Genomic DNA, 13,731 nt, shown 5'->3' with positions numbered 1-13,731 from the left:
TTAGACCAAATGCAAAACTTACGAATTCCCTCTACTTACTGATAATGATTATGGTACCAAAACAATTACAAAAGCTATAAAGAAAAGAAAACAACTGAGAGAAAATGTGTCTTTTGAAAACTACATTTGATATTAAAATGTGGTTTGTGCAGGGCTGTAACTCATACCTGTGGTTCTCTCATGACCTTCGTTGGCCAACGATTTGAAAAAATTTTTTGAAGACATCCAAAGAAAATCCTTGCTGGTTATTTCTTTAAGTTCAAAGTAAGTTGATTCAATAATTTTACAATCACATGTTAGACAATAATTTCTAAGTTCAACTAATTTCTAATTTCTCACCTGGAGGGACTTGTAGATAATTCATTGTTCCATTTTGGAGATGGATTGCATGCTTCAGACCTATTTGAGACATAATGCACGATAGCTGCAGTGACTTCCTTGATTGAGGTTTGTACATCAGTAAGGCTTGGCACATTTTGTACCTGCTGCAAAGAGGGTTAACGATGAGCATACAAAATTTATAGTTCAAAAATTGGTGACTGAAGTGGCTGATACAAGGTTGCAAGAACATAACACTACTTATTTACGATATGAGTTCAAGTTTCACATCATTCAACTTGCTTTCCTACGGACATTACTTTTCCCAGTTTGTTTTGGTCTTAAAAAGTGCTCTTAAAACAAATTCGAGTTGTGTCTGATTTATAGAAAAGAACAATACACAAAGAAGATCAAGAAATACCAGGTACCGGAAAATCTCTACCGCGACAGATTCCAATGGCTGTTCTGTGTCGCATAGGGCCCTAGTGCGCTGTAAAATCGACTAGCACATACATAGAATACACAAAGCAATTGGGTAGTGCAATGAGAAAACAAACACGATAAAATAGGTACACAAGGCTAAAATACATAGAAAACGCCTCGGACGTTTTGGGGTGGTCTCAACCCCTTTATCAACCAGAAAAAAAAAGTACAACAAAAAAAAAAATAACAAAAAATTTGAACCCTGAGCCCCCATGTGTGACAACAAGTAAAAATAGTCTTTCGGACTTTCTTTTCAAGAAGAGTCTTTTTTCTTATCATACATCGGTTTTGATTCAGTGATTATTTTATATTTTCGTTTTATGGTTGATATGGGGATTGAGACCACCCAAAAATATCTCATACATTTTTGTGTACCTCAGACTTATTTATTCATATTACTGTGTTTGTTTTTCGTCTTATTTTTAGTGTGCAATTGCGTCAGTTTTTTTTTCTTTCTTTCTTCTTTAAATGTATCTTGTTTTGATTGTAGTAGGTGTTTGAGCTCTGTGCAAGCTTCAGACCTAGGCGGAGGGGGCTTTGGTTGTACCCTTGACCACTAGATGCCACCCTTAATTGCTCTTCCGTGGTTAGCTCTTCATCATTTTCATTATTTAAAATGAATGGGGTTTGAACCGAATCCGACCTTGGTCAATGTTTAGATCTACAGTGTCTCTCCACTCAAATGGAAATGAGAATTTAATGAAAATGTATTGAAATCATCTAGCACTAGCTTAACCAACCGTTTTCATATACTCAAATAACCAATTGGGGCCTCTTCTAACCCATATTTACAACACACACGGTTTACAGGTTTTACAAGATTTTTTTTTTTCATTTCTTTGGAGCTCCTCACACTTCCCCCACCAGAATTCTCCTGCAAGATGTAGGGTCTCAAGTCAATAGCTCACTTTACAAAAAAAAACAGGGTGATATGTCACTTGGATCATACAGAATCAAACTATATAAAAACGTACGATGAGTATGAATTACATTTACTACCCTAAACATTTGTTTTTAGTCACATAAACTCACTTATTTAGCACTACAAACTATTATTAACGGACTACATCACTGGGAAACGCAAAAATTTCCATCAGAACTGGTTCAGGCCTTGGGAGGCTCCGCATAAGGGAATGGGTCTTAGGAAGAAGTCGGACATGAAATTTTTGATGAAAATTGTGAAATTTTTCGTTAATCTCATCACAATTTTAATTTTAAGGGGTGCTTTTGATAGAAAATTTTACGAGAAAACCAACAAAACTACTTTTAAAACATCAAAAGTTCATATTTATAAAGATATACGCTTTTAAAGTTTTTAAATCATGTCCGATCTCCCCCACTGACTCGATCCATTGTGCTCCGGTTGAAAATTTGAAGGGTAGCGATTTTTTTTTCCAAAACCAATGCTGAGCTGGAACCCAATTCTGGAGGATTTTTGTGGGCCACTTTGTGAAGCACTGTGTGGATGCCAAAATAGGAAAAGTACGAACATTTTTATGAACCGCCGGGTCTGTTTTGACCTGGTCGGTGAAGCTAGGGCTAGAAGCTTGTGCTTACTTGTTTCTGTTGAGGCAAGAGGCCAGCGGCTAGCCTCTCGGCAGGAGTGCGCGGTTTGTTGAGCCTCTCTTGGGAGCGCCAGCCGAGGTAGGGCTGCCTGTAGTTGAACGAGGACCGGGCACTGCTGCACGGCGATGTATTACTAGAGGTACAGCCACTATTCAGTCGTGTTGTGCTCCATCGAGAAAACACATGTGTCGGTGTCGGGCTTGGGCTCATCATACCACCACCTGAAAACCAAAAAGGATCATCAAAAAGGACCAAGAAGGATCATCAAAAAGGACCAAAAAAGATCATCAAAAAGGACCATCAGACAGGACCAAAAAGGATCATCAAAAAGGACCAAAAAGGACGCATTCATTTCTATCACATCTTTCAACATCTGCCTCCTACGTAAAAAAATATCGACGGTATAAGTCGGCAATCACATAACTCGGTTTGCGAGGTTGCAGACTTCCTGTCATACTTTATTTTTTAAACGGAAAACTACTTAACGGCAATTCTTTAAAATTACTGTGATTTTCCTTCTCTGTGCGAAAAAAATTCTGCAGAAACGTCGAGGAATAATGTCAATTTTTTCTCCTTCAAAAATAAAAAAATAACATAGAGGAGGAGTTTTTCAGACACCGCAAGTGAGATATGTGATTGCAGACTTACGCCGTCGATAAGAGCTGGGAGAATTTAGCAGCTTAAGACACGTAGATTTTGACTAAGTTCGATGGATAATTGAGAAAGTTTAATCAAAATTTAGTGAAAACTGAATTTAGAAAAACTTTGATCCAAGTTGAAGGGTTTTCAAGAAAAAAATGAGAATTTGAACAGAGACAGACATAAATCGGATATTTTTTTTTTTTTTTTTTTTTTTTTTTTTTTTTTTTTTTTTTTTTTTTTTTTGCGGATAAATCTTAATTTTGAATTCTTAATCTTAAATTCTTGGATAATGGTTGCAGGTTGCATATGCAGCTCCTAAAAATCATGAAAATTATATAGGAGGGGCTTGGAGGACAATGCGCATAAGTGCAGTTTTCGCTATTTCGAGAAATACGTGTTAGAAGTTTCGAAATTACACGGATCCTAAGGGTGGAAAGAAAGTTGAAACTGACTTTTTGATGCTTAGAAATTGGAATTTTGGGGCAATTTTTTCACAGAATATGCATTAAGACTAGTTTTGCTTGAAATCATTAATGTTTCAATTTTTTCAAAAACTGCACTTATGCGCTTTGTCCTCCAAGCCCCTCATTTGATTCTGCATCCGTGGGTGCATGAGACTTACGATGGCTGCCAGTGGGGCTCCTGGGCGGGGGTCCGTGGCCGGCGGAATTGGAGTAGCTGGAGCCGAGGCTGGAGAGGGAGGTGGTTTTGGAGCTGAGTCCCTGCCACGGCTGGAGCGTGAGGTGGGAGTGGTGCCCGTGGCCGTGCCCGGCGTCGCTGTGCCGCTTCAGGATGAACCCGGAGGCCGGGACGTTGCTGTTCTTGTACCAGTCGGGCACGTTCAGCTTCTGAAGGGACTTCTGGACCCGGAGCTCGTGCTCCGACAGGATCCGGTCGCCGCCCACCTTCTGCAGTTGGTTCTCCGGCGGCTGAAACAAAAAGTCATTCAGATGTTAGCTGACTCTTGACACTAGACGTAGATCGTAAATTCTACAGGGAAAAAAAGAGGCAGTGGTTGCTGGTTCATATGCAGAGGCGGATCCAGCAATTTGGCAACACCAGATTTTCTCAATTTAAACCTATGCTAAACAATCGATTCTTGTCGGAGCACCTATTCTCTTCAAGAATCGATGCATTGTAACATGTTTACATGGGGAAAGACAATGTTGCCAATTTACTGGATTCGCCAATGTTGATATCGTCATTTCCAATTAATTGTGGCGGTGCCCCGATTAATTGAGACGTTTAGTACAGAAAGGGCATTTCTCGGTTGTAGAATCTCCAGGGCTAATTTGTACTTAAAAGAGGAGACCATAGAGTGAATTTTGAGAAGTTTTCAGTAATGTAAAATCATTAAGAATATTTCCCCAAAAATTGGGCATTTCCTGATGAATCCCGCTTATTCCCGGTTCTAGTCACCATGATTTTGCAGGTCACTCAACTTGAAGCTTTTTTAAAAAAGGGATGGAAAATCTATGAGGTTGCAGACTCGCGGTGTACACTGATCGAAAATGGTGTACACCGCGGTGGGTCAGACGTCGAGAAATTACGAATTCTCGACGATTAATAAAGCGCGCATCGTGGTGCGTGCGCAATGCGTGAAGTATGCCTGCAGTCTTGTAGGCGCTAATATGCGTTTTGCGCTGGCCGGCCGTCACCGTCCGTCCTCTGTTCGGCGCTATTACTCTAACTCGCGCGGTCAGCATCGTGCTTAGATCGTGCTTTGAAAGGACCTATCCTATCTACATTAAAACGACGCAGGTTATTGCGACTTATCGAAACAATATGTCAGCCGCTTAACTGCCTGGGACACATAACTACAAGAACGTGTTCTTATGCTATTTTGAGTCTGAGAAAACATATTTCGACGGTGAGACTCCCAAACCACGTATCTCGTTTGCGGAGTTTAAAAATCTCAACTCTTATTTTATTTTTTCAAAGGCGAGCAAGTCGACATCATTCTGAAGTTTTCTTGGACAATTATACGACAAATAAAAAAAAAAAACAGTTGCCATGGATCCATTCAACAAGGAAAAACTGATGGAAAATGACAGTTAATATAATTGTAAAAACTACTCTCCGCCCCTCCGCATAGTTGAAGGACGCAACTCGAAAGTAGGGCAGTCGCGTGAATTTCAGGTGATTATTGGACAAAAGAGAGCATTTTTTTCATGCTTCCTCATCTGATATTTATTCCACCTCAGGATGAAGGTGTCGGGAATGTCACTTTTCGACGGTCAGCCCTTTCACTAAACCATCGTAAGCAGAGACAAACTAGGAGCGAAACGTTGACTGTATGCATTGCACTATAATAGTGACATGAAGAAATAACATATTCACTCATTCGTTGATTTATTGCTTTTTTTATTTTTTTATCGTTTTTCAACGCCAGAATTCTCTACAAGAATAAATATCAGTTGATTGGCTCTTTCGTTTCTTCCGGTGAAAGAAAATCCCCCTGTTTAAAGATCTAATTACGAAATTTCACTTGGTTACTCCCCGATTTTCAATTTGGCTTCATCCCATTCCCGGATAATAGGTTTATTCTACGCTGCTCACTCGTACGCAAAGCAGGGGATTACCGCGATGAAACAATTATGATAGCAGAGGGGGGATTTCCTAATTGGAAGCGACCAGCAGATTGAGGAATTAACTTCTGGAGAGTGAATTTTCCAGCAAAAAATTTCGATTTGAGTAAATCACGTTTATGTTTATTTGTTTCTGATTTTAAAAAAAAAAAAGTAAAAAAAAAGGTAGAAAATTTGTTTTGCATTGTGGAAAAAATGTTTGATTGGAATGAGAGCTGATATATGTATCAAAGATTCATTGCCAGAGCAGAATATTCGAAGTTCACAGAGAGGAAGAGACACTCATTTTGTGAATGAGATCGCGTTGCTAAAAATATTTCCCAGCAATATTTGTGACCAGATTTGTGGAGAGGGATCTTCCTTTCCGACAGAAAACTTTCCGTAACTTTTGACAATGCGATGGAAAAAATCTGGAAATTTTGGCGCAAGTAATTACCATAAAATCTAAAAAATTTAGGGAGAATATTGGTCCTGTAGTTCAAAGACAAAAATCTTAAATTGTAGATAAACGTGGTACTTGAATGTTTGCAAAAAGTTGAGGAAAATGTACTCCAGGAAGAAGAGTCCTTTCCAAAGATTGGGTCACATTTGTTTGGCAATATTGCACCGCAATTTCAGCAAGTTTTCTACAATCCACAGTCTAAATGACGCTTTTGACTCTAGTGGGAAATTATGGAGCTACAAATCTTACCCTTACTATTATATTAGATGAGCAGATTAAACGATATCAAGAGGTGATAGGATAGAGTCGGGTCGCGAGGGAAGATTTGTTCAACCAAGCTTAAGGAAATCCCTTATTTTTAGAAAAAAAATCTCAAAGCCCTCTCGCTGAATTCAGCCCGAGTTCTGTCACCTCTAGTTTTTGACCAATTGTTAAAACGAAACTTTCAACGCTATTTTTGAGGGTTTAAGGGCTTGTATAGCACAGAGAGAAAAAAAGGAGGTGGTCGCATTTTGAGGGTTTGTTTACCTCGTGTATTAGGTAGGAACAATACGGCGTAAATACTCCAGCAAAATCTAAGATATGAAAAACGTGCCATAATGTCCCTTTTTTTTGGTTTGACTCAAAAACATAATTTTAAACACTTTTTTCCATAAACCACACTATTTTTAAGAAACTCAATTGCAAAAAGCGTCTGTATACCTACCTACGTTATCAACGAAATCTAAGATGCCCAACAAATGCTTGTATGATACATTTTACGGTCAAGATGACATTTTCGGAACTAGAAGCCTTAATCTCCCATTAAATTTAACAGGCAACCATAGTGCTCGTCACAAAATGATAAATGGACGCATTTCTACCAAACAGAACTATAGGCACTTAGACATGAGCACTTAGACATGAGCCCTAAGACCCATAAAGATACATGCATAACAGGGCTCACGTCATAATACACATAGTTCCGTTCGGTAGAAACACGTCCAAAGCTACAAAACGTGACAAAACCGGGCCTTTTCGAGGTAATGATTCGATTCCAAACCTTGTGTTTCAGCGTCTGCACGAAAACCTTCACCGGCCTCCTGTACTCCTTCAACTTGCGAACGTTCATGTCCTTCAGAACTTGGAGCTTCACGAAGGCGTACATCCGATCGAGGAACTTGTCGTCGGGCCCGAAGGACCCTCCAGGGACCCGCAAACGACGGGATGAATTGTAATGCGCGAAATTCGATACGTCTCTCATCGTGCGAAACTGAGCTGCGTTCGGTTCAACTAATTGGGGATAAGCGCACTGTGAAATGATCGTCGGGCATGCTAACCTCAACCTCGCGTAAACAACCTGTGGACGAACTATCGCGTCGCGTAGCCAAAAGCTCCGTTCACCGTTGTAAACTGCACCGGTCTGGACTATGAACCGGGCGCAACGCCGAGGCCGCACAGTGGATCGAGTTAATAAAAAATTTGGATGCATATTTTTCATAGCTTCTTTTGAAAGTTCTTAAAGAGCTGATTTCATAGTATTTTTTATAATTTTTTTATAATAAGGGAAATAGTACAAATATAGACGTGAAAGTGAGAAAATGCACTGCCTACACTGGAAAAAAAAACACATTGGATCTAGAGTTCAGACTATTGAAAACATTGACAAGAAAAAATACTCTTGATTCAATCGGATTTTTGCTTGAATTAGAACGAAATCCGTTTAAATTAAGAGGCTTGGTTCTTGATTTAAGCTAGATTCTGATTGAATCAAGAGTACTTTTTCTTGTCGATGTTTTTAGGAGTCTGGAACTCTGGACTCTAGATCCAATGTGTTTTTTTCCAGTGTAGTGACGTCATCTGGCGGCATTTCTCGTTTAAACACACGTATTTTAGTAGATTATATCATTTTAACTGTCACATCTTCTCCAATAATTGTTGAATTCATGAATCAAGGGTATCCTCGTGTTCGGTTCACTCAGTAGTTTCGACTTAGACACGAAATTCATCAAATTTAAGACACCTGCAAATTCTCTATCGGACAAAATTTGGAAACTTTAAACGCTTGTAATTCCGTTTAACAAAACTTTGAGGTTCTAAAAGTGGTTCCATTGGTTTTCTCGTGAAATTTTTTTCAAGTGTCGCCCCTCGAAGTTTGTAATGTGACGAAATAAAAATCAAGTTTCGCGGTTTTGTTTCAAAAATTACTTGTCCGAGCTCTCTAATGGGCCTGTTGCAAACTTTTGCTAGAGCAAAAATAAGAGTTGTTTCTTGTAGATATTGCCTCAAAAATCACGATGAGCGCATCGGCAAAGTCTGAAATGCACTCATAACTTCACAATCTGCGTAAGAAATTTGCGTTTTTTTAAGCTTCCCGCCTCAAAAACGATACTACGGCATAGGTGAACATTTTGTTAGAGGAGTCGCTCCATCGTCGGCGATATTCATCATGGCCGACGCTTGCACGCAGTTCCGCGCGTAATTCAAGGAGAGTTCAAGGTCAATCAATTCGGGCGTGGAAAATATGAACGTTAACACACCGATTGTTATCTGGTCTAATCCAGTTCAGGTGTTATCTCGTCCCATCAAACGTGTTTTGGCGGATTGGCGTCGGCTATGATGATTATTGCCGACGATGGAACGACTCCTCTTACAAAATGTTCACCTGTGCCGTAGTATCGTTTTTGAAGCGGGAAGCTCAAAAAACCGCAAATTTCTTACGCAGATTGTGAAGTTATGAGTGCATTTCAGAGTTTGCCGATGCGCTCATCGTGATTTTTGAGGCATTATCTGTAAGAAACAACTATTAGTTTTGCTCTAGCAAAAGTTTGCAACAGGCCCATTGAATCGATCCACTGTGGGCCGTGGGATGTTACATGGAGGAGGAGGTGGGTGAAGATCCCAACATCGCGGATGGTTTCGATGAATGGGAGCCTGAGGAACGGGTTTTGGGAAGTCCGATTCGTATCAGACACGTAGTCGCGATACCCAGATTTGATAAGGTTTAGTCCTCGCGAATTGACTTCCGAGAAATTGGGGCTGTCCGAACACGTTCGACTGCCGCCCGATTATTGAATCTATGTCGATACGATAAGACTAGATATGAATTGAATTTTGCAGAAAGGAACCACAAGCATTGTAATGTCGCTAAGATTGTGCAACTAGTTTTACCTTGCAGATATAAACCGATCACCTAAATAAGCTTACCTTTACTCCCAATCGACTATATAAATTCCAGCCAAAAATTTCCTTCGTAAGAATTTTTCGTGTGATTCAGTGATTATATTGTAAAGAATGTAAGTTGCACAATCCTGACAATATTGGAATGCTATCGGTTCCTTTTTGCAAGATGCAATCCAGCCTTATATTAACCGTGCAGTACATACATCGATGTTGATGTTCGTACATTGATGTTCAGTATGGGATTGCTGTAAAGTTTAAAGCACACGGGAGAAACTGGACTACATTTTCAATAATTAGGACCTACAACTTGAGGCTTATCCATAAAAGCACTACCTGCATAGGGAAACGGATGGCACATATGCTGATTCTAACATGAGCTAGAAATTTTAGTTCTTATAATTGCAAAAGCCAGTTCAGTTACACTAACGCCAAGTCAGTTCGCCTTCAATTTTTAGTGTAGGCAATACGAGCTCCCACGTGGTTGAACAGTTGTATCGTCGCAAAATGGTACGCTTATTTTAGAAACGTAGAGGAGAAAGAGCTTTTTACCAACGGGAAAAGGTTACTTTAACGCATGGTGTCTACACTTCCTAATTTTTTCATTTTCTTATATTCCCTCGGGCTCAAGGAAAATTTTCCTGAGCCCGACATCATTTTTCTTCAGATTCTTTTGGAGAAAATTAGATTTTCTTCCTAAGTTCAGGATGAAGTATCAACTTCCCCATCTTTGGTTCGATTTTTTAAAGCCGGTCAATAAGAATCACCGAATTCAAAGAGAATTATGATTTCGGAATGGAAAGAGAATAAATTACCGGTCTTTAAACACTACTTTCATGATGCGATCCCTGGAAGAATTTACATTCCCTCATAAATCTCGGTAGTTTCCAGTTTTCGCAGGTCTTAGAGACTGTGCTTTGGACTTGCGACAGTCGGGCCGTAAAGTACTAAGTACAGCCTCCAAGGAAAAACAGCGCAGGAGGAACCGAATGCTGCGAATTCCCGCAATAAAATATTCATTTTAGAGAAAAGTTATGACTTATTTTTCTTGAAATTCCTGGAAACACTTGGTTATATAAGTGGAATTCTAAGTGTGAAAACTCATGAGTAAAAAGTTTACTTTCAAAGAACAAGTTTTGTTCAAAATCAACAAAAGTTCAATTATTGTAGATTATTCAAAAAAAAGTCCCTCATCTCCTTCACTCAACAAAGGCTTTAACTATTCTCGAAAAATGTTCAATTAGTCCGAAAAAACATTTTTATTGCTTGCTATTTCCAACTCAAATGGTGGGTGCTTTTACTCGAATGAAGGGGGGAGGGGGCGTTGGAACTACCGCCGAAATCGAATGAAAAAAAGAATGAATTGATCATGAAATTTTGGTGAAACCGATGATAAGATACTTTTAAAAATAGATTGTTTAAAACCTGAATATCTCACCTGCAGATCATAAATTTTGCATCTAAAAAGATAGCACGGCTGAGGAACTCTCCAAACCTCGCACGCCATTGAAGACAGTCTCTCCAAGTTTAAAAAGACCGGGAGGCCTTCAAAGCGCACATGATACCACCATCATCACATTAAAAATTATCTCCTTTCTGATTTTTTGTACATTGAAATGTTCGCGGCATTGAACAAATTATCGAAAAAAAGTCAGTGTTTGATACCGAAACATACATATGTACAACTATACTGTATCTAACATGAGCCACAAATGGAGGTTCCTGATACTTCCGATTTGCGACTAAGTTTTTTTGGAAACTTTTCAAAGATTTGCTTCTAAACACTACTTGGATTTTCACACATTATGCGGCAAAAATTCCAAGGCGAAGCAAAATTTCAGTTGAGGCAGTAATTTCCGAAGAGACAGAAACGAATAAAATCCCAGAAGAGCGGCAAATAGTTTCAATTTTCCGGAAATTCGAGGCTACATTCGGTGAAATTACGGCGAGTGTACATTTAGGAAAATTTTTACGCATACAATAATTTTATTTTCAAATACTTTAGGAGGAGGGCTTCTCATTTCTTTTGAACATACCAAGGAACACCCCGAAGTATGTGTAATAAGTCAAATTTTATGGCATAACATTCTCGACGAAAGAATATTTCTAACGGCGCAGAGCACTCCGGGAAACTCTGGGAGAAAAAAAATAGGGACGAAGGAAGATCCGGATAGAAGACTAGATATTCGTAAATTCCGAAATCCGGGGTCGAACCTGCGAAATCCACGACAGGCACGGGTATGGACGAATAAAGAAGATCCGGACAGAGATGCGAGATACTCGAAAATTCCGGAAATCCGGGGTCGAGCTCGCGAAATCCACGACGGGATCGGGTGTGGGTGAAAGAAGATCCGGACAGAGATGCAAAGTACTCGAAAATTCCGGAAATCCAGGGTCGAACCCGCAAAATCCACGACGGGCACGGGTATGGACGAAAGGAGATCCGGACAGAGATGCAAAATACTCAAAAATTCCGGAAATCCGGGGTCGAACCCGCGAAATCCTCGACGGGCACGAGTATACGGCGCTAAGGGGTCGCGACGGCGGACGACCCGAACGAAGACTGAGGGGTTGGACTGGGGCGGGAGCATCCACGGTGGAAATCTCATATTCGAGTTATCGATCACTCGAAAATATATGGGACGTCGAGGAGCCGAGTTTGGGACGGCACTTGCGAGCGTGAGAGGAGCTCCGAAAGTGCGCCGGGGCGCCCGGGCCAGCCAGCGCCGCGACGCCAGGAGTCACAGTCAGTCGGTTTGTCGGTCACGGTCGCCATCGCGTGGCTCACGGCGGCATCTTCGACGCCACGCCAAGCCGTACGTCGTGTCGAATGTGATACGGACGGGAAGTTCATGCGGGGTTACAGGGTTACACGAACGTCTTGGAACATCCCTCTACCTCCACACGCACATCAGCACATATACTATCACATGAGGGGGCTCCCTAAATTCGTCCCTTCTGTGACGTGAGGGAGCACCTCGATTCCCACGTGCGTGAACCCTATCCATCATGTATTGGGCCGTTCAAGTGTTACGTAACGCACCTCTTACGATTTTTTAGCCCCCTCCCCTTTCAGGATTGCCACAGAATTTGGAAAATGAAATTCCCTGATAGTTCCTTGATTTCCCTGACACATTTTGGTGAAATTTCCTGACAATTGAAGATGTGGCAGATGGTTAAAAGGACGTAATTGAAAATATTTTTCGGGCAAAATTTGTTGTTCGAAACCTCAAACCCATTCTAGAAAGCAATTACAGGTGATTTAACAAATTTTCCCTGACATTTCCCGGTTTTCCCTGACTTTAAAATTGCCTGGCATTTCCCGGTTTTCCCGGCATTCCCTGACTGTGGCAACCCTGCCCCTTGTAACGCACCCGTAACGCAGCCATCCACCTCCCTTTTGAATTACGTACCGCTGGCCTGACCCCCTCCCCAAATTTTCATTCCGGACAGGCGAGATTTTCAATTTTTTGCAAGTTTTTTCAAAGTTCTTTTCCCACCTGTCTCGGATATGTTACGTAACGCGGGGCTTTACCCCCCTTCCCACCTTGCAACGCACCGTAACGCTGGCTCAAACCCTCCTCCCCTTAGTGCGTTACGTAATACTTAAACAGCCCCTAACTCCTTGCCTTTTGGGGCTCACGCGGAAATTGAGATACGCCCTTACGTGAGAGAGGCGACGAATTTTGGGCTGGTTCAATATAACTCAGGCTTGCGGTGTGTACTGGTCGAAAAATGGTGTACACTGTACATATACACCGCGGTAGGCTTGACACTGAGGGATACGAGTTTTTCGACGATTACAGAACGCACCGCGATGTACGCGCAATGCTTAGAGTATACCCGCAGTCTTGTAGGCACTAATATGCGTTTTGTGCCGGCCGCACTTAGTTTGGCACTAGGCGATCATTCAAACTTGTGGAGCTGGCGTTACGGACTCATGCTTTCATTTGGCTGTCATTTAAAATGATGCAAAAAATATAAACATTACATAGAAGCCAACTAAATTTCTTCTCTTTAATTACATTTTTAGTGACAGTCTGAAATAGAAGCATTGAAAGTGTAAGGTTTGTAAAAAAAAAAAAAAAAAATACATAAACATTCTTACTTTAGGTGAAAATTAATGCAATTACGATTGACTTTAGTAAAGTAGCTGCGAACTCTTTAATTTATTTGAGGGAGAAATTGCGATCACACAATCTAACTGTGCGCACACACTACAGAAATTTTAATTTCATAAAAAATCAGCGAGAGATCTAGAATTTTAAGTTCAGAGAAAATAATTTACCATTTGCCTCGACATTTCACAGACGCCTGCTCTGACTATTGGCCTTCGATATATGTATTCAGCCATAGCTTTGGCTAAAACCGTTTCGGTGGAAACGCTGTGAACTTTCGAAGATTGCGAGAGGAAGAGCACCCGCATAAAAGGAATCGTTCCTATAGACAAAGCTATAGACAAATCCATCGACATAGTTAGAAAACTAGCTTTAGCTGAAATCATGTCGATGGCGAGGCAGTGAGCTTTTGAAG

The 13,731-nt window shown here is 40.7% G+C and overlaps 1 protein-coding gene across 3 annotated transcripts in view; it reads right to left on the bottom strand.

Annotated features, from left to right (window-relative positions):
• LOC109032099 (uncharacterized) overlaps positions 1–13,731 on the bottom strand; it is a 114,591-nt gene that overhangs the window by 14,379 nt on the left and 86,481 nt on the right. For all 3 annotated transcript variants that reach the window (XM_019044096.2, XM_019044173.2, XM_019044253.2), the window contains exons 4-6: positions 3,632–3,938; positions 2,359–2,588; positions 340–485 (exon numbers count right to left, since the gene is read on the bottom strand). In XM_019044096.2, the coding sequence (XP_018899641.2) occupies positions 340–485; positions 2,359–2,588; positions 3,632–3,938 (683 nt within the window). The remainder of the gene's footprint in view (positions 1–339; positions 486–2,358; positions 2,589–3,631; positions 3,939–13,731) is intronic.

Source organism: Bemisia tabaci, chromosome 2 (assembly GCF_918797505.1).
Source record: "Bemisia tabaci chromosome 2, PGI_BMITA_v3".
Taxonomy (NCBI): Eukaryota; Metazoa; Arthropoda; class Insecta; order Hemiptera; family Aleyrodidae; genus Bemisia; species Bemisia tabaci.
The sequence above is the reverse complement of the archived record's forward strand: the minus strand, read 5'-3'. Positions and strand labels throughout refer to the sequence as shown.